This window comes from Mastomys coucha, unplaced genomic scaffold (genome assembly GCF_008632895.1).
Source record: "Mastomys coucha isolate ucsf_1 unplaced genomic scaffold, UCSF_Mcou_1 pScaffold21, whole genome shotgun sequence".
Taxonomy (NCBI): Eukaryota; Metazoa; Chordata; class Mammalia; order Rodentia; family Muridae; genus Mastomys; species Mastomys coucha.
This window is the reverse complement of record NW_022196904.1, coordinates 75,549,260-75,570,593: the sequence shown is the minus strand read 5'-3', so window position 1 is coordinate 75,570,593 and position 21,334 is coordinate 75,549,260. Positions and strand designations below refer to the sequence as shown.

General features: G+C 34.3%; 1 protein-coding gene across 1 annotated transcript; it reads right to left on the bottom strand.

Annotated features, from left to right (window-relative positions):
• Positions 1–5,370: 5,370 nt before the first annotated feature.
• On the bottom strand, positions 5,371–6,318 carry LOC116100634 (olfactory receptor 14C36-like). Its single transcript, XM_031384372.1, has one exon. It carries the CDS (start codon positions 6,307–6,309, stop codon positions 5,371–5,373), a length of 939 nt encoding a protein of 312 aa, XP_031240232.1. The 5' UTR covers positions 6,310–6,318.
• Between the last annotated feature and the right edge of the window lie 15,016 nt (positions 6,319–21,334).

Genomic DNA, 21,334 nt, shown 5'->3' with positions numbered 1-21,334 from the left:
TGTCATACTTTTTTTTTTTTGGTACAGGGCTCTGTTGGTATCAAGTTCTGTGATACCTGGTGTCTTAGTCCTTTTTTTTTCCAAAATCATTTTGAATTGTTGGAGACTATGATTGCTGATCTTATAATCAACTTGATGGTATTTATAATCAAGTAAGAAGCAAACCTCTAGGTGTGAGATCATTTATTTTTAGCCAACATTTTTTAACAAAATTAGGATCTCACACACTTAGTGTAGGTATTATTATGACATGATCCCAGGGCCTGGACCCCAGCTTTCATCTCTGCTTTCTGACTGTGAATGCAATATGCTTAGCTTCCACACACTTCTGTTGCCATGCCTCTTCCACTATAGTAGTCTGTACTCTTAAATTGTAAGAGAAAAATACTACTCCTTCCTTATGTTGATTTTGGGAGGTATACTGTCACATCAAGAAAAAAAGTCATACAGAAAACTTGTGCTGATGGGGGATTGTTGCTCTGAGAATCTGACTCTGGCTCCTGGTCTTTGGAACATGTTTGTTGGTAGAATGTGGGAGAATTTGGAGATAAAGCCCTGAAATATGGTAAGTAGACTTTACTCAGCCCCATTTGTTGAGAGTAGGTTGACTGAAGAAATAGAGAATACATGTTCATTTTAACAGTTTCAGAGGAATTCAAAAACTCTCCTAGAAACTGGACAAAGAGTCTTTGTGTTTTATTTTAATAAAGAATGTAAAAAATCTGCCTTCATGATGTTAGGCTAGTGGTTTTCAAACTATAGGTCAGTAATGCCTTTAGAGGTCAAAAGACTATTTCACAGGGGTCACATACTAGGTATCCTACATATCTTATATTTACATTATGATTGTATTAAGTATGAAAGTTACAGTTATGAAGTAGCCACAAGATAATCTTACGGTTGGGGTTCACCAACCATAATTTATTAAATGGTCTCAGTATTAGGAAGTTTGAGAGTACATGCTAAGCTTTATAAATTTGAATGAGGCTGAAGTAGGAAGATAATGGATTAATTTGTCTGGTATAAAATTTCTTGTGAATCTCATACTACTCTTGAGTCAGTAGATAAAGTTAATTTGCCACTACAGAAATAGTCATATATCTAGGTCATGTAGAAGACTAAAATTTGATTTATAATGATTTGTGATGATTTAAGTTAACCACAAGTAAATTATGAATACATCTTTTCCAAAGAATAAAAAAGTTTATAGTACTACACAATAGCTGGCTATACACACAATTTCATGATCACACTATGTCTCAGCAGGGAGTATGATGTAAACACCATCACGTACTGCAAATAAGATTAAGAAAAATTAGTTTTTCACTTTTGCTATCAAATTGTCTCCTTAGACATCATGAATATCAACATTAAAGAGTTTATTTTTAGTAACTAAAAAACGTAAATCACCTCTTAACTACTAAGCACATTCAGGATAACTTTTCTCACTGTTATTTTTGTAAGTCTGAACCACTTTGAGTTATTCATTAAAGCAAAAATATGTGTATTAATGTGCCTGGAGATTATTGCATTTCATGTTCAGGTAACAAGTCAGAAAATCAGAGTACGGCATTCATATGTAATACCTTTGTTTTCTGGTATGTTGCTTGTGCAATAATGGGCAGGTATATGTTTTATCAATAGGCATATCATCTATGCTCCAAGCTGCCACAACAAGTATTCAAGAGAATCATTCTCACTAATTAATGATGCTCTTTTTGATAATAATACCAAAGTCGATGCTTCTAAGGATTGGAGAGAAGTGAAGAGACAGATTTCTATTGCAGCCCTTACAGTGAGGCTGCAGTAAGGACTCTGAGAAAAGTAGCCTAAATGCACATTAGAGAATCCATATGAACCATATATATGTAGATGTAGAACTCTCAGCTATTTCTCCAGCACCATGTCTGCTGGGATGTTGCTGTGTTCTCCACTATGATGATAATAGACTAAATCTTTGAAGAAGTAAGCAATCTCCAATTAAATGATATCTTTTATAAGAGTTTTAGTAGTCATGGATTCTCTTTACAGCAAGCAAATACTAAGACAACTTGTAAAACAAAGGCGTTAAGATGCTGATAAAAGTAAGTGAAGAATATATCAGAAGATGGAATGATCTCTCATGATTATAGATTGGTAGAATTCTACATGGTGCTGGAAAATTAACTGAGAGTTCTACATCTAGTTCTATAGGCATCAGGAAGAGAAGAGACATTTGGCCTGGTGTCTCTTTATGTTGGCTAACTACTACTGGTGTCAGGACGAGCACTTGAATATGATTGATATACCCTGTGACAGTCCATTTGAGTAATCTGCTTTTCCCTTTCCCAGTAGGTATCAATTGCTCCTAATTTAGAAGTGGGATTTTTTTTATCTTCCCCGTTTTAGTTCTAAGATTCACTTGCACTGAACTTGTGTAGGCTTTTTTCACTTTGACAAGATCTGACATTTTTGTCTTATTGGTTTTTTTGTTTATTTTGATTTTTGGTTTTTGTTTTCTTTTTTTCAGAGAGCATGCATAAAGTTGGATAGATTAGAAGGTGATGGGGTTCTGGGAGGATATAGATTGTGAAATTCACAAAGAAAAGGTCTTCTAAAAGAAACTCCTCATCAAATAGAAGGCTAATATTCAAAATATATAATGAACTCAAGAAACAAGATATCAAGAAAATAAATAACACAGTTGAAAAATGAAGTATTCTTCTAGACAGAAAATCTTCTAAAGAAGATGCTCAAATGGCTGAGAAACATTTAAATAAATGTCTAGTATGCTTCATCATTAGGGAAATGCAAATCATATCAGTGGCTAGTTGATATGGAAGTTTGTGGACACTATGGAAATAAGTTTATGTTCTTATTAAGGAAAATGGAAATCAATTTATCTCAAGGTCCATATACTGCTCTGGGACAAATGCTTCAGTGTCACTTTACCCTATCACAGAGACAAATTCTCAAACATGCTTATGGCTGTTCCATTTATAATATGCAGAAATTTGAAACAATTGAAGAATTTCTCTACTGAAGAAGGAAGAAAGAAAATGTGGCATATTTACACAATGGGATATAAATTATTTGTTAAAAAAATGACTCCTAGCAATCAGAGTAGGGGTGTCTCTATGTCTTTTTCTGGCTTGAGGAACCCTTCCCCTCTTACTGGGTTGCATTTTCTAGCATTGATATAAGAATACAGGCCTAGTCTCTTTGCATCTTGTTATGTCAAATTCAGGTACTTTATTTGAACACTTGCTCTTTTCTTATGGGAAATTGAGAGGAGCAGTTGATTTGGAGGAGAGGTGAGGTAGAAACACTGGGAGAAGAGGAGGGAGAGGAGGTGGCAGTTAGGATTTATTGTATGAAAGAACAATAAATAAAATTTAAAATCATGAATTCAAGAAATGCCACAGGTATACTGATGGAACTAGAAAAATAAATCCTTAGTAATGTAACACAGTCCCGGATAGACAATTATGGTATTATCTTATTTGTGAATATTAGCCTTTCAGTAAATGATAACAAATCTACAATCCATAGAACCATAAAAACTGGTTATAGAGTAAGGAAGAGTGTGGGGACAGATAGATATCATTAGAAAAATTGAAACAGAGTAAATAGTTTTGGATGGAGTAGTGACCAAAATGGGAGAATTAATTAGTGTCAATGGAGAGAAGAAGGGCATGAGGGAGGGAATATAGGAAGACACAGCTCACGACAATGGCTTGTTGCAAAAGTATTACAGAAACCTAATGAAATAAAAGCTTCTTAAAATATAAATACCCATAAAGGTAACCCACAGGGAATTGCAAAATAATGGAGAAGACAGAGTCCCAGCTGACTGTCATCAAATAAAGCCCTCAATACAAGGATGGGTTATGCTAAGTTGAATTGTTAGACAAAGGGATCCCATGGTGATGACCGAAACAACTCATGCACTACTATGTTTATGGATTGCTCTCCAAACAGACAGTAAGGTCCATTGCTGAAGACAAACCTATACTTCTCCACTGAACATGGAGATGTCAATCTGGTATTGGTACATTGTGCCTTAACTCCTATATTTAGTGTATTTTCTAAATAACGGTACTTTGCACACTACCAAAGCAGAAATTTAAACATAAACCAGAAATAAACTCTATGATCTACATTAGTGTCCTGCCTTCAAGATATACTCGTACAAGTAACACAAATTTTGTGGGAGTAGCCAACCTATGTCTGATTTGACTTTAGGTTTAAGCCCTGAGACAGAACCCATACCCACCACTGCTGTGGTCAACCCAAGACTTGAAAGCCCCAGGACATAGTGTAATAACAAATATTGTCCTTCTAAAAGTTTTAAATTAAATCAAAAGTTAAAACTTAGCAATAAAATGACTCTTTTTTTAAAAGATTTTATTTATTATTATATCTATGTACACTGTGGCTGTCTTCAGACACACCAGAAGAGGGCATCAGATCTCATTACGGATGGTTGTGAGCCACCATGTGGTTGCTGGGATTTGAACTCAGGACCTCCAGAAGAGCAGTCAGTGCTCTTAACCGCTGAGTCATCTCTCCAGCCCCCAATAAAATGACTCTTAATGTCAATTCACAGTAGTCATAAATTGTGCCTTGCTCAGCCCTCATCAGTGAAACTTCCTCTTGCAGCAGATGAGAACAAATACAAAGATCCACAGCCAGATGTTATACAAAGATTGAGATACCTTGGGACAATCATATTTAAATGATGGGATATTTATATCAAATCTTTCTCATCTGGGATCAGCATGCATACTGCAAGAGGAAGCAGAAGAAGTATTTGAGCCAGAGATGGTGGAGGGCAGTAAGAAAACAAAGGTTTTTAAAATTAACATGATCTATGCACATATAAGCCAAGACCTGTATGCAGCATGCATGGACATACAGGGGTCTTACCAAAGGGGGTCCTAGAGTTAAAATGAGAAGTAGACACAGGCCCTTATCTCTAACCCAGAAAAAATCTGTAATTGAAAAACATTTTTAAGGGTAAATGTAGTTTTCTCCAAGTGAGACTCACTGGGTAAATAAATTACAATTAAGGGTAGGCTGTAGGCCCAGGAGTAGATGGCCCAAAGCAAGTAAATTCAAGGATAATGTTAGAGGATCTTGCCACATAATTTGACATCACAGCTTCTTTTTTTTTCTTTAATCTTTTTTTAAAAATTTGTGTTATGTATATATGGAAGGGCATAGATGGAGGGATAAGGTTGGGAAAACAGGTGAGGAGGAAGGAACTAGGATGAGAAGAGGGAGGGGAAATTATAAACAGTATATATAATGTAAAAATAAACTCTTCAATCAATAGTCTATAAAATGATTTGATGTGCATGTGCATATTTGTGCATTAATATTTTTTCTTTATTTCATTCCACTATGAAAAGATCTGAATATTACTTTCTTCACTGCCTTCTTTATCTGTTTGTTTCTAAGACTATAGATAATAGGGTTTAAGAATGGAGGGACAATGGTATAAAATACAGAAAGAGTCATATCCTCAACTATTTCTGAGATTGCTGGAGGTCTTAGATATGCATAGGCACCAGAACTAAGAAACAAGGACATCACAACAATGTGAGGGACACAGGTGGAAAAGGCTTTCCCTCTCTCTCCTCTGACAGGAACCTTCAACACAGCTGATAATATGCAGACATATGATATGGCAATGAAGGTAAAGCAGCTACCACTGAGCCCAATGCCAGTCAGAAGAAGTAAAAGTTCGTTGTTAAAGGTGTCAGAGCAAGAAAGCCTCAGCAAAGCAGGCAGTTCACAGAAGAACTGAGGGACCACCTTAGAGTGACAGAAGGACAGCTGGAAAGTTTTGAAAGTGTTCAAACTTGAAAGTATAAAAGAGGTAAGTATGGAAGCTAGTGTCATCTGAACACACAATCTATGGTTCATAATCACAGGGTAGAGGAGAGGCTTGCAGATGGCCACATAGCGGTCCTGGGCCATGATAGTGAGAAACTGAACCTCTACACATGCACAAAAGAAAAACAAAAAGATCTGAACTGCACACCCAGCCACAGAAATAGTCCTATGATCAGTGAGAGAGTTGAAACAAGCATTTGGGACAGTAATAGATACATATCCCATGTCTAAAATGGACAGATTCCTGAGGAAGAAGTACATGGGCGTGTTCAGGGTCTGGTCCACTGTAGTAGCAATGATGATGGTAAGGTTCCCTAACAGGCTGCCCAGGTACACCAGCAGGAACAGCATACTGAGTAGGATCCTGAGCTCCCAGGTCTCAGCAAAAACTTCCAACAGGAACTCAGTCACCAAGGTGGAGTTGACCATAGTCTCAAAGTACAAGTTTATCTGAAAGAGAAAAGCAGCAACTGAGAATAAATTAAATCAATCAATAAATCACTAGCATTTCTCTTGGAAGTGTTTATTTTTGTTCTCTAAAACTGGCTTTTATGTGAGAAAAATCAAGTAGTATTTTTTATTTGGTTTACCTATGTTTTAATTATGCTTAGTTGTTAATACAGATATATGTGGGTATCGGTCAAATCATATGGTATGTTAAGCACTTAGGGATTATTCAATGGCAGCTGCGGCAAGTGGCCACTAAGAGCCTGAGTAGGTTTATAATATAGTTGTACTTGGGAGGTCCTTTACAATTGCTCTAAAACAGTACAGAACTTAAGTTAAAAAGCCATTACTAGAGTCAAAGATCATTACCAAATAAAAAGGCACCAAAAGGAACTAATTAAAATTATAGATATTGTGCTTTCAACATCTGAGCATCTGATTATAAGAGCAACCTGACAGATTTTAAATAAATATCCCAATGGAAATATTTAAAAGATTTCCATATTCAGCCTTTCAATCCTACTGAAATTCAATTTAAAAGTCTTAAGTGTGAACACTACATATCAATAGGATCTAAGAGAATTACATGAAAAAAAGCCTGAAAAGTATCAAGATAAGTGAACATAAATTATTCCCTAGCAATAAAATTCCTCAGTTGTTTAACCTGGTAGTGCCCAGCTGTGAAGACACTTGCCTTCCATCTTTCATCCATCTGCAAAAGCATGGATGGTCCCGGACAATAGTGCACTGAGTAAAACAAGTCTGATATGTAGAGGAAAAATAAGTTTTAAGTTAAAAGACAAATCAAGTTACTCCCTATCCCTTTGCCAATTCCAAAACTTATTAGTAATTGATGGCAAAATAGAAAAAAAAATCCTAAATGTCTAAAAATTACATTTTAAAGATATGTTAAAAAAGAAATAAGAAACAACTTAGAAAATAATCAACTCAAAGAAGTATGAAATTGTCATACAATAACTGTAGTTAGCAAGTTCATCACTAAAAGACAGTTAATAATAAACAACTGTTATTAAATAATAATGTTGGAGCAGAAACACAAAGATCTAATTTTATAAAAATTTTAATACCAATAAATCAATATGAAATAATGAAAAGTATTTAAGTTATATGAATAGAATTATTAGAACATATTAAAATGATGTTACAGCCACTAATGACTACTGAGAACAGGAGCACGGCTATTCCATGATGAAACTCTTTGAGACCATATAAACACAAATGAACAAAGTGTGTGTGTGTGTGTGTGTGTGTGTGTGCATGTGTGTGTGTGTAATAATAAAGAAAATAGGGCACCAATTTGAGAGTAGTGGGATATGCTAAGGGCTAGAGTGAGGGGACATAGACATGTTTACAGTGACAGAATGGATAGATATGTTTGCAGTGACAAGAGGGAAATACGGAAATGATGTAATAATATTTTGTTAAATTTATTGAAAGACTATTCAAAATGATAGCACAGAAATAAAAAGAACTAAGATTAATGTATGTATGCCAACAAGTTCAATAATCAGATGTAAACTGATTTCCAGAATTATGCAACTTATATAGACTTACCTTTTTTCAAACAATAGGAAGATACATTAGTTTTAGAGACCAGAAGTAACAAATAAGGACACTGGCTAAGAATTTATTGCCTTGAAAAAATTTAAAGATTAAATGGTTTCATGAATATATTCAATAAGATTGAGGAAAATTTTATTTCTATAATGATAAACACTCATAAAGTAATATTGATAATATTACCAATACCTAAATACCAAAGAAAGAAAATTCCACCAATATAAAATGAATGCAAATGAATGACTAATCAATTTTAAAATATTAAACAAGTATTTGCAGATCTCATATTTAGTGCATTAAATATGTCAAACTCCTTCATCAAATACAATTTATCCTTAAATTAAAGATGATTTTAACATAAGTAGTCACTGATCTTGACATACTAATAGAAGTGAATCATAAAAATCATATGACAATTTCAGCAAATGCAGAAAAACTCTGTAGGATATCCAATACCATTCATTTATAAAGCTTTTAATCTTCTATAAAAGGGATCATTTATACAATGAAAGCAAAACGTTCTCCTAAGGTTTGACATATGTCAAAATTAACACTCTTGTTTTTACAACCATCGCTGAACATAATATTGGGAACTTTATCCAGAGCATGCATACAAAAAATAAAATTAAATTAAGTTGCCTCCAGTAACCCGTTGGGCTTTTTGGGGGTTGTTTTTGTTGTTTTTTTTGTTAATTTTTGTTTTTAGATTACTTTATAATTACATTTCTCCCTCCAAATTCTCCCTCAAATAACCTAATACTACTCTTCATATCCATAGCCCCTATTTTCAAGTGGTTATTGCATGCATAAATTATTTACAAATAATAATTTACAAATAATTTACACCTATATATTCTTATTAAGCTTGTACAGCCTGTATTTTCTTTTTGTATATGGTTTTTCAGGAATAGCTATTTGGCATTAGAAAACCAATGTAATACTTTTACTAGGACTCTTTAAAAACCAGTTAGCATTAATAAAATTCAAACAGTTTTTAATTAGCAAAATCAAATATTCATGTATAAAAACAAGCTGGCACTAGTTTAATTCATGTAGAAATATGTAAATAAATTTATTATATTCTGATGGTCTGAGTGTTTCTTTAATGATGGCTATTGATATTTGCATACTTTAGAACTGGTACCAATACAGATGCATTTTACATTTTTTACTTAAACTATTAAAAACTTGCTGGCCAGTAGTGGTGCATGCCTTTTGAGGCAAAGGCAGGTAGATTTCTGAGTTCACAGCAGCCAGCTTGGTCTACAGAGTGAGTTCCAGGATAGCCAGGTCTATACAAAGAAAACATGTCTCAAAAGAAAATAACAACAACAAAAACAAACAAACAAAAAACTATTAAAAACTTGAGGAAATATACAAATATATGTGCCAACATCATGTGTAGTAGCAAATGGTGGAGAAACACTGATTGTAAAAGACAAATATCTACTTTTAATGAAACAAGTCAAGTTCTTGATAAGCCGAGAGGAAAGAATGAAGAATAAATTTTTTGGGAGGAATAGATTATGGAGAAATCTTTAGAATAGTGGGCAACACTTTCTTTTGTGTAACCAGTGAATTATGTTTTCATAGGTCTTCCTCAAAATCCTTATAAACATAAGTTAGGTGTCATCTTTACTAACACTCTTATAACTCAAAATAGATACATTTAAAACAAGATATCATTCTATCTATAAGTGTAATTTTTAAACTAATCATAAAATCTGATGGTAGGCTTTAAGTCATTTTTAAGGTGGTCATTTCATGTTTATGAAAGATAAAGTTAAAGTTTATAAATGTTTTTATCCATTTTTAAAAAATTTTATTACTTTTATTTTAAAACATTTAAAAAACATTCTTGGTTTTTCTGCTAAAAGGCATGTGTAATTGAAAGTGAGTTTAATAAGAATGAATATTCTCTTTATCAATGGTTTTGAATACTCGATGCACTATGCATCATTTAACTCTTTAAAAAGAAACTGTACATGATTTCAATATATTGAATATATATTTCTACTAAAATAAAATACATTAATGACAGTCTTCATCATTCATTCCCTAGACAAAAACATCTTTACAGGCATTGTGGAAAAGACTAGAGAACTAGATCAGTGGTTAGGGACATTTACTGGTCATGCAGAGGAACTGGGTTCAGATTCCAGCATGCACATAGTGAACTAAGGGCACTGCATAGATATGGTATACACACATCAATGCATGAAAAACATCCATACACATGTGTTAGGAATATGTGTGTGTATGTGAGAGAGTGTGTGTATGTGTGTTTGTATCAATGAAATATCTACTAATGAAAAAAGAAATTATGAAATTGAAAGGGAGCAGGGAGATATATGGGACAGTTTGGAGGCAGGAAAGGGAATCTAGTAAAACAGACTTTTGTTATTTCAAAAACTTAAGCAAATAAATAAATATTTAAAATGTTGTGAAGGCAGGTTTATATAATTTTTATGCAAGGCAATATGAATCTACTTTATGTGTGGAATACATATAAATATATTAATATTAAATAATGTGATATACATTTAAAATATAAATAATTAATTTGTTTACATAACTTTGTGTACATTTTATAACTACAAAATAAAGAAAAGAAATTTGTAAGTATGATGTGCTAGTCAAATGGCATAGCAATAAAATGATCAATTTTTATAATTTATGTATGACCCTGTAGTGTACCATATTTCATGATATTGCTATCACACTTGAAACTTCAATAAATTAGAAAGATTTTTCTGTGATTGCTTTTCTCTTAAAGTAATAGACTTTGTCTTCACACATTCTCTTAAGGAAATTACTGGTTGTATCAATATGAAAAATATAACATACATTTTTCCTAAATATTCCATACTTGTAAATAGAATTTCTTTTTATTTTTCTTCATAAACCTTTCAAACTAAAGCAAGGGGTTCCTGGAGAAATCCCCAATAAATAAGAGGGGAAAGTCGGGGTAACTAACATGGTCTCAGTACGCTTACCCATTGTTCTTCATTCAAAAATGAGAATTAAACTTTGTGTTGTTCACTTAAAAATATTCAAAATCTTACAGATACTGTGGTTATATACTCCTATCTATAATGGACTGTAGAAGTCTTCCTTTTAGTAAAATTCCAGTCTTGCCTTTTAAAAAGTCACTAGTCTTGTTCTCTGTTATCTAAGTCATTGGCATCCTCCTGAGTACAAAGACTTTTGGAACACAGACTTTAATTGGGATAAAATGCCCAGGTGTAATATAGATAGGTAATGGTTTCCATACAACTAGTAAGAATGGACCCAATTAAAATTTACCATTAGGCCCAGGCTATAGGACCAGACAGTGTGTCACGTGAGTTACCTGAAAGTGTAGAGATGATAATAGAGATAATGAAACACTGTGTGAAATACACAGCTAATCTCCATCATCTGAAATAACAAGTGTGGCACCTGCATGAATCTCAGGGCAAAATTGTCTGTAATTTTCACAGCCCAAATGAAGCATATATTCAATCCCTTATTCTCTCTTCCCTTCAAGATGATATAGTAATTTATGAGAGATCAAAAAAGAACACAACAGTAACTAACCATCCACTTTAAAAACTAAAGAAAAAAGAAGAAAAGGTGAAATTTGATTCCAAAGGATTAAAATAAAGATGCAAGACTTTGAGTGTCCATTAACTATCACAACATAGAGACCGATAGCAACATGCTTTCTTCAATACCTACATTCAAATCCAAATGTCACCTTTCAGCTTCATGAGTTTATTAAAACAGATTTAAGTCTTTCAATTCATTCTTTTAATTTTTGCAGATTTTTAAAACTCATGTCAAAATGTAAATTAGAAATCACACTCAAATATTTTTAAAAATACAAAATATTCCACAACATAGCACATCCGTCTTCTAATGGACTTAGGAGGATCCTTTACAAGTTGGTTTCTTTCAGCTCAAACAAAGGGAAACTGATGATAGAATTAGTTGTTGGCTGAGTCTCTTGGATAGTTCAGTGAATAGCCTTTATGGAAGACTGGAGAACCTATACTGCCATAGGAAAAGAGTGATTTAAGAGTTTTGCCAAATTCATGTCTAAGAGCTATGAAAGGAATAAAGAAGCTTTTCTATCATAATCTCATAGTGGGTAAATACATCCCTATATGAAGCACGCCAGGCATGAAGCAAAACAGAGGGGGGAAGTCTATCTATTTCTAGACTATAATAAGAGCTTTTATTCCCCAGATTTTTGTGAATTGTGTACACAATAAAATTTGTTTCTGTGCCAAAATCTTTTGTTACTAATCAAAAAGGTTGGGCTATGAACGTCAGGCAATTGTTAGGCTCCATTGTAGGGAGATGCCAAGTGAGGAGATCATTTCTGGAAGATTTTAGACTACTATTTGAGGATTTCAGTTCATGTTGTAACTACTTCTGCACATATGGAAAATATTTATAAAGACTATAAAATATTCACATCCCTTCCTTGGCAGGCTGTACCTCAGTAAGGGTTGTTTCCCCAAGTTCTCTGGGGTGTTGAGCTCTCTTTCATGTCCCTGCATGGGTAAGGGCTCTCTTTCATCTGGCTGAGACATTCCATGCTAGCATGTCCAGTGTGTCATATCATATCTTGGACTGAGCAAATCAGAACATTTTGTGCATCCCAGATAAGTAGTTTTGTGAGAATTTATCTGCAGAGGTGACAAAGCAAGCAACACTTTAATCTATTTTTTTCCTAGGATGTAGGTTTCAGATTCTTCTGAAGCATTAGGCATTGACTGATCAAAAGGAGTCCAGCGGTCCTGGAACATCTTAGGTTGTGCACTCCTTGAAGTCCCTTGATAACTGCATTCTTCCCCATTGTCTGTGGCTCTGAGAGCCCAGATAACTTGAAGTCATTTTATTGGGATTTCAATGTAGCCTCCAGAAATTTTGTGGGGCATCCACCAAAGAAGAGTACTTATACTCAGATTTAAGCCAATAGAAGTTCTTTATTAGTCATTCAGAAACCATAATGGGCATTCTGGATCACAGTGTAGTACTTATATATTTTAAGGGTGACTTTTTAGCACAAACACCATGTTCTGGATGGACATGCTTTAGTTAACAAGAACAGTTGGCCAGAAGCAGAACTACAGAAACCAAAAAACAAAGTTAGTATATTTATAGACTTTTCCAGAACTAAGAATTTTGATACATTAGGTATTTGGTTTTATATTGGCAAGTGGTGGTTCCTACATGCTGAATTTTATGGCCTGATTGTTACTTATATCATGGGAGAAGTTGTGCTAAGGTCTGGAATCATGCTACACTATAATGGTCATATAAATACAAAATACATTTAGCCCATCTGTAAAATACCCAAATCTCAGCAATGTTAAAATGTTTCAAAGTCCAGAAAGTCTCTTCTGAATCTCAAAACTTTCATAAATATGAATACTGATAAATTAAAAAATATTACCAATAAACTATCATTTAGAATAACTATTCCCATTCCCAAACTGGAAATAGGAGATAAACAATAATAGACAAGACAAAAGAAAATTCAAAACCCAAACAGGGAAAACACAAAATCAGTCAGCTTCATGTCTAGATTTGAGTACTTCATTGGCATCCTTAGAATTTCATAAGACTTGGAGATCCTCGGACTCCACTTCTAGTACTTGCAGCAAACACAGTCTCTCTTAGAGTGGCTTCACACTGTAGCTACAGGATTCTTAGGCAAACATCTCATGTGTTGGTATCTCCACTGTCCTAAAATCTCCACTGTAACTTGGGCTTTGGCTTCACAACTTCCTACAAAGACCTCTCAGGTCTAAGATAAAGGAATGCAATCCTGACACATATGCCTGACTTCACAGATGTTCTTGAATTTTGTATACACTTCCTCTGTTCAAAACTCTGATATTTTACATGTCTGTAAATTAAGCACAGAACAGGTGCTACATTGGAATTATTCTACCAACTTGAGATATAACCTGGCTTTATCTGCCATAGAAAAGTGGCTTCTGAGTGTCTTGGTAATAGAACATGGGAAAATGGAATGTGGGGAAATATTCTGTAAGAGGCTAGTTTGAGCAGGGAATCTCTTAGTTGCATTCTCAGTGCCATCAATCACATTTTTTTAAATAATTCTGAATGTAAAATACAACTGTTGATAAATAGGAATTGGTTTTCAATGTACTTTTTCTATTGTATCAGTGCAAAGTGTTATAGTTTCTAATTAATTTTGCTTACTTTATAATAACTACAGATGATTTCTCTGTACTCGCTTCTCTATAACTTTAACATTACTCGTGTTCTTTTTCTCAGAAGCTGCAAATTCTTCTTTTATTTTTTTCTTTTTACATCTCCTTATAAACCTTATTCTACAGGGTGATAAATAACCATGTCAAGCATTAACTTTATTTTGGACTGAAATTTTCTCCATCAAACAACTTAGTACAATTCTTTTAATTCAGTCTCACTCAAGTGTTCAATACACATGGACACAGCCAGATTCTCCCCAGTACACATGAAAAAATTGCTACTATAGCTGCCCTATCAAACATCTGTGTTTCCTTCTAAAACCTCTTGAGATAGAAATCTATGTTTCACATTTTCTCTTGGTATACTGGTCTTCTCAAATCCCACCACAGTGGTCCATTAATCTCTAATTACAACATACTAGACCCTTTCTGATTCAAAATTCCAAACTCTTCCATATTCCTACCACAAAACACTTCAAATATTCAACCAATTAAGACGATTATGGAGCTTCAAGGCATAAAAGGGAGGAAAAGAGATATGTTTATATTTTAATTCACATATAAACTAAATAACAAAATAAAATAATATTTTCAAAATCTGAAAAATTAAACAAAAGAAGACAAATTCAGACCTCCCTCTGTGAAGAACAAACTGAGAACAAAATGTATATTCTTAATGTCTCCTTTCATTCAGGCAAATTCTTTCAAATTCAAACTGTGATACTGAATTTATTGTAACTTCTTGTTACCTTCCCTCTTCACTTCAGTTATTGGACTTCTGGCAGCTTCTGCTTGGAGGCTAACACCTGGGAGCTAAGACAGATGCTCTCTGTTGACTGTCTTTGAAGAAGCTGCCTGAGGACGCCCACCACCTGAGTACACCAGCCTGAAGATCTTCTGAACCTGGGGACTTTGGCACCTGAACTTTCTTTGTAGTGTAATCTAGAGACTTGTTTTCAGTTTCTCCTGTGACTATAAAAACCCTGGTTTATTCTCAGAAAAGTAGAGCCTTGATTGGGATGCAACTTGGCTTCATGTTTTCTCTTTGCATTTCAAACCCTTCATTTCAGGTCCTTTATTCCTTCCTGGCTGAGAAGAACACAGTGCATTAAACTGTGGGCAGTTTCAACTTCTAATCATTATTTTTAAGTAGTAATGTTAGTTTCAAGGATATTTTACTTCCCAATATCCAACATTATAAGAACCAGCTACAAAAAGTCTAATATTCATGCATCCTAAAATTTTATGGATATGGAGGCACTGTGTTTTGAAATATTTTGTATTTTAATAATTGTGATTTCTAATTTCCATTTTGACATTTTTCTTTTTAAATTTGCTAAATCTGAGAAAAGGAATTGAAAGACTTAAATATGTTTTTACAAATTCATAAAACTGAAAAGTTACATTTGGATTTAATATAGGTATTGAAGAGAGCATGTTGCTTGGAAATATCTGGTATAATATAGTGACTTCTAGGTCTAGGGTATTGGTAACTGGGTTATTAAGACTTTCTAGTAGAAATGGTGCAGAAAAATCAAATATCATAGTATAAAATTCCATCCTCTATGCCCTCTGATCCTTTGCTTCTCATAGTCTTGGGCGAAATACTTACCTATACAGGTAGCAAAAGCTTAATCAAATGTGAAACTCCATAATACAACATGGATGAGTTTTTTACTTTTTCTGGTTTGGGATGATTTGGTGATACAACTGTTTTAATTAATTCATACTCTTATAAGTAACACCTCAACATTTGTCCTGTAGTTGTGATTTGAGTATGTTATTGTTCCCAATGAAGACATATTTGGAAAAATAAGCCAGAGAGATCAATACATTTATCATGTGTTCACTCAAATGTGTGTTTTAGAAAGAAAAATCATACTTACAAGTAGAAGGCAGAATACTATAGAGTAGCTATGTGGGAAGAAGAAGTAGGGAAAAGTAAGCATTGTATATGATTAGTAGACAGAAACAAATTTTTCACAAAATAAAAAAGAATTATGGTTTCATTATCTACCCCAAAAATATATACAGCAATGTTTTGTTAAACAACAAAAATAGTATGTAAAGGATGAACATGTTTTGTTGAATGTTAAACTTTCTTCTTCTTCTTTCTTATGAAGCATAATTATCAGCTCAATATTCACTCAACAACATTGCAATCTTCTGACACCAATCTTACATTTACTCATGCTTACTGCATATGCTGGTATCTACTCCTTTCACACAACTTCCCAGACTTTCTTTCAACTGCAGCATATCTTTTTCTTTTATCCTACCAAACTCTTTAATTTTTTTATTATACCAACCTAGTATTTTTTTATTTTTGTTTTGTACTTCTTGGAAAATAGATTAAGGCTTTTCCGGACTGCTCTAATTTAATTTATAGATTTTAAGTTAAATGCCTTGATTTTTAGAGAAAAATAATAGTACAGGCTAAATATCTAAGACTACATTTCTGTAGCCATAATTTAATGAGCATGATAATAGCAGTGGCAATTAATAAAGTCATTTGAAACACCATTCTTAATTCCTATGCTGTGAAGAATGTCTTCTTTTCTCCTGTCCCCACCGTCAAGCATTTTGACCCATAAGAAAGAAATTCCTAGAAGAAATTATTTGGTTGCCTCGAGGATGACATCATGATTCTTTTCAGAGTAGATATCTGAACACACATATCCTGTAACCTGGCCACTGAAGAAAAAAGCAACTTAGAAAGAAAGAAGAAATTCTCTGGTGCTACCAAGTGTACAGAGGCTGCATCAAGGACAGTATTGCAAGGAGGAGATGCCTCATTCCCTTTAAGTTTACTGAGCAGTGTTCTTGCTATGCATCTTTGGTGAAAATGCATGTTCAAAGAGCACATAACTTATAGTATTATGCTTGTTAAAAATAAAGCAGAACCCCCAAGGTAAGTACAGTAAGGGAGGAATTGCACATTTCATCATTGCTCAGTGTTTAACTGCCAATAGGACTTTTCTGATTTTGACAATGTTATTAAAGTAAGGCAGTATTCTTCTTAATGTACAAATCTTGCATGTAGCATGAATGACACTGTTGTATATATTCAAAACACAAAGCTATGTTTGAGTTCCTTTTTATGTTTGAGTATTACTTTAGTAAAACCATCAATGTTGAATTCTTTTTCTGTCTTCCAAATTCTTTCTTATTTTCTTCAACTGAAGAATGTTCTATTTTGTAATTGATAGGGGCAGCTTTAGAACAAGGTTGTCATTTGGTAAAGTAGCACGGTTTTTGGAAGGAGATAACATCAATTTGATTCTTTTTTGAGTAGCTTTTTTTCTTAACAATGATGTGAAAACTGCAAAATCTGTCTATTTAAAACAATAAAAATCACAGCCCAGTGAAGATAAATGTACCATGAAAAAATTATTTAGTATACCTAAATTATAAATTATTCTAGTAGAGTCCTTCCCACCACCATCAAACACAGGCCTCCCAGCAGTGTAGCACACCAGCAACAGGAAACACTATGATGTATGTGTATGTATTGGAGAGCTGGGAGAGAAAGAGAAGTAGAATGATTTGAGATTTATGAAGGGAAGTGGAACTGGAGGTATGAAGTGATTTGAATATGCCTGCTCTGCCACTTGAGACTATGTTGAAATCTCAGCTGGTGCTGTCACTAAAGGCCATATTGGGATCTGTAGCCATGCAATGTAGTCTATGCCAATGCATGTAGCTCATATTACTATTAAAGACCTTGTAAACTACCCTGGTCTGGATTCTGCCTAGGATCATGTTGATGTACAGGGGTTGTACAGAGCTGTCCCTACCCCTACTGGCCATGGCACTATGGAGAGCTAGATACATTCCTTTCTGGTTGCAGTACTCAGGAGAGTGGTCCCTGTAGCATACCTGAGAAGCACAACAGACCTGGTACTGGTAGTACATATGGTAGAACTCCAATCGTATTTATCTACCATGGTACAGAATGGTCAAGAGAGAGATGCCCTATTTACTACTCATTCTTCACTACCTGCTGCATGCAGGAATGCTACGCTAGATGTCATGAGAGATGCAGCAGAGATCATGAGAGCAGTAGAACTAGCCCTGTCCCTCATTGGATACAGCACTTGGGAGAATAGGCTATACTCTTCACCTGGGCAGCACAGTAGAGCTGACCTTTGTGGCTAGGGTTCAGGTAAGCTGGCCTGAGGACATAAGCATAGGAGAGAGCTGGCCCTGCCAGTAATCTGCAGTGCTTTGGTATGGGACAGGGTGAATCCTCCCCAGCCCATTCTACAGTCAGATGTAGAACTGATTCCAGGTTCATGAGAGTGCAAGAAGTGGCCCTGCTCCTCCCCACCTGCAGCAGCTGGGTTAGCAGGCCCTACATTTCATCTGATCAGCACAGTAGACATGACCCTAAAGCAGGGGTGCAGGTAAATTGGCACTGAGGGCAAGCAAGTGGGAGTGTTGGTCCTGCCCTTTTGTGACATGAAGAACTGGGTCGCTAGCAACAGCTACACTGGAGAGTTCAATCTGGTCTTCTGGATGCAGAAGTTATAGTAGGCTAAACAGTTCAGCTACCACCAAGACCTATATCCAGGGATTTGTGTTGGCTCACCCTAACATCCACATCATCTATGAACTAGTAACAGGATCTTCATGAGACAAGAAAACAGGATATCTGTGTGGAGTACCCATGAAGATCTAGTATTGACAGTGTAGGCTAGCCAGATGACTTGAAAGAGACCAATGACTCAGTACAACTGCCATTTGCAAGATGTGGCCAGTTAAAGTTTATATTGTAGGACTAGCTGTGACATGTTAAAACTTCCACAGAAATTTTATTTTTTAAGTGTTGTATTTATTTATTTATCCATCTTTTGAGATTGTAGGGGCAGAGGGCAGATACAAAAGGAGGGAAAAAATGAGTGAAATTGGGGTATGTGCTGTGTAACTTTCTATTTATCAATAAATAAAGGTACTGATAACAAAAAACAATAGAAATCAATAAAGAATTTAGCCTTTTCTTTTTAAAAAAAGATTTATTTATTATTATACATAAGTACACTGTGGCTGTCTTCAGACACACCAGAAGAAGGCATCAGATCTCATTACAGATGGTTGTGAGCCACCATGTGGTTGCTGGGATTTGAACTCAGGTCCCTCAGAAGAGTAGTCAGTTCCCTTATGTGCTGAACCATCTTGCCAGCCCCCAAATTTAGCTTTTTCTAAATAGCATAAATTTTGATATCGTTTTTAAAGACCAATATTTTGAAAATATGTTAACACTTAAAAATTAGTTCAAGTTCTTTTTTATAGTATCTTTAATTGACATTTTAATTGATTTAAGTTTGATTGCGTTATGATGACAAATGATACATAATTTAAATTTATCTGAATTTGTTAACATTTAAAAACATATTTTAAATAAATAGTATTATATCACATTCTTCTTTCCCTTTTGTACCACAACTTCTCCCTGAGACATCTTCAATACCTGCAATACCTTTCTTTTTTTATTTTGTCATATTCTTTAAAATTTATAAAATATTGTAACAATAAAAATGAGCATTATAAAAGTTGTTTGATATAAAACAACACAACCATCAATTGAACAGCCTTTTTGTTTTGTTTTGTTTTGTTTTTGTTTTGTTTTTTCAAGACAGGCTTTCTCTATATAGTCCTGGCTGTCCTGGAACTCACTCTGTAGACCAGGCTGGCCTTGAACTCAGAAATCTACCTGCCTCTGCCTCTCAAGTGCTGGGATTAAAGGAATGCACAACCACTGCCTGGCTTTAGTTGAACAGTCTTATAGATGGCTCAGCGTTTGGCAGCAGTGTCTGGCCTCCTCATGGTCATGAGTTCGATTCCTGGCTCTTGGTGAAATAATATTTTTTTGTTGTTGTCATTACACAATTTGTTACAGTGTAATATATATTGGTTCAACACTTGTATAGGTATTACATCTTTATAATTCATTTTCAAATACAAGGTTTAGTCCCAATTCTTTTAATCAGATAATTTAACAGGAATTAATAGAAAAATTATATAATGGAAGTCCATAATGAGTCAATCAAACTCATGACCATATTAGATACTTAATTTAATTAATTACAATAGTTTTCAAGGCTTTTCAGATAGTAATTAGCTAAGAATAAACAATTCTTGATTATTCAGTATGTTATAAGTAGATTGTCTTCAAAAACTTCAGAGACTCATGGAATATGGCATTGAAGCATAACTTTATTAACTTAAGATTTGTAGAAGTTAGGGTCTGATTCTGTCTCCCAGCTGTATGCTCCCAGAAATAAGACAAAGATTGAAAATATATTTACAAATACCTTAGACATATCCCAGGCTCTTTTTTTTACTACAGTCATAATAATCCATTGATTTTAATTTACATCTTTCCACATGGCTATGTATTAAGCATTTGTGTCCTCACATTTTCCCAAGCAGATCTTCCCATGCCTGGCTCAATTTCAGAATCATTTCTCCTTCCTATGTCCTACCTTCTATGTCCTGTGTCTTTTATCTGGTAACAGACTTATCAAAGACAGGGTAGAAGCCCACAATTGAGATTAATTAGTTCTACAATAGTAGACACTTTTATACTTTTACAATTATACAATTATTTTTAACAATGACTTAGCTAGATCATTTTACATGCTATAGGTTTTTAAATTGTCAGGTGAAACATCCATACAATAAACAAAATATGTGCTCTACAAAGATTTGTTTTTTGACATTAAGACTTGTCAACTCCTGACAGTACTGCCATTCTACTTCAAAGGACATGCTGAGCATCAATAACCTCCAAATGGAGTTGCAGCAATTGTGGCAAGCTGGTACTAGGCAAAAAAAAAAAAAAAAAAAAAAAAAAAAAAAAAAAAGACCTAAATTCATCTATAGACAAAATGTTGACCAAAAGGACAAGTACACACCATAGTCAACTGCAAAGCTCTGCCAAGATAGTGAATGTAAGTCCTTCATAATTCTTGCTTCTCATAAGGTCTGTCACATATTCTGGTCGAGAAGGCTTGAGACAGGTGATCCAATATTAAAAGGAATATTGGGTATTGTACAGGGTGTCAGCTGTCTCTATCATTTCTATAATTTTTTTGCAACCTGCATTCCTGAGCTTGCTGCATACTTAAGCAATATTTATTCCTTTTCAAGTCTCTGATGTGGTTGAGGGTTACATATTATTTTCTCACAAT

What these genes read in the sequence shown, in the direction of transcription:
- LOC116100634 (XM_031384372.1), bottom strand. Translation starts at nt 6,309, where the DNA reads ATGGTCAACTCCACCTTGGTGACTGAGTTCCTGTTGGAAGTTTTTGCT.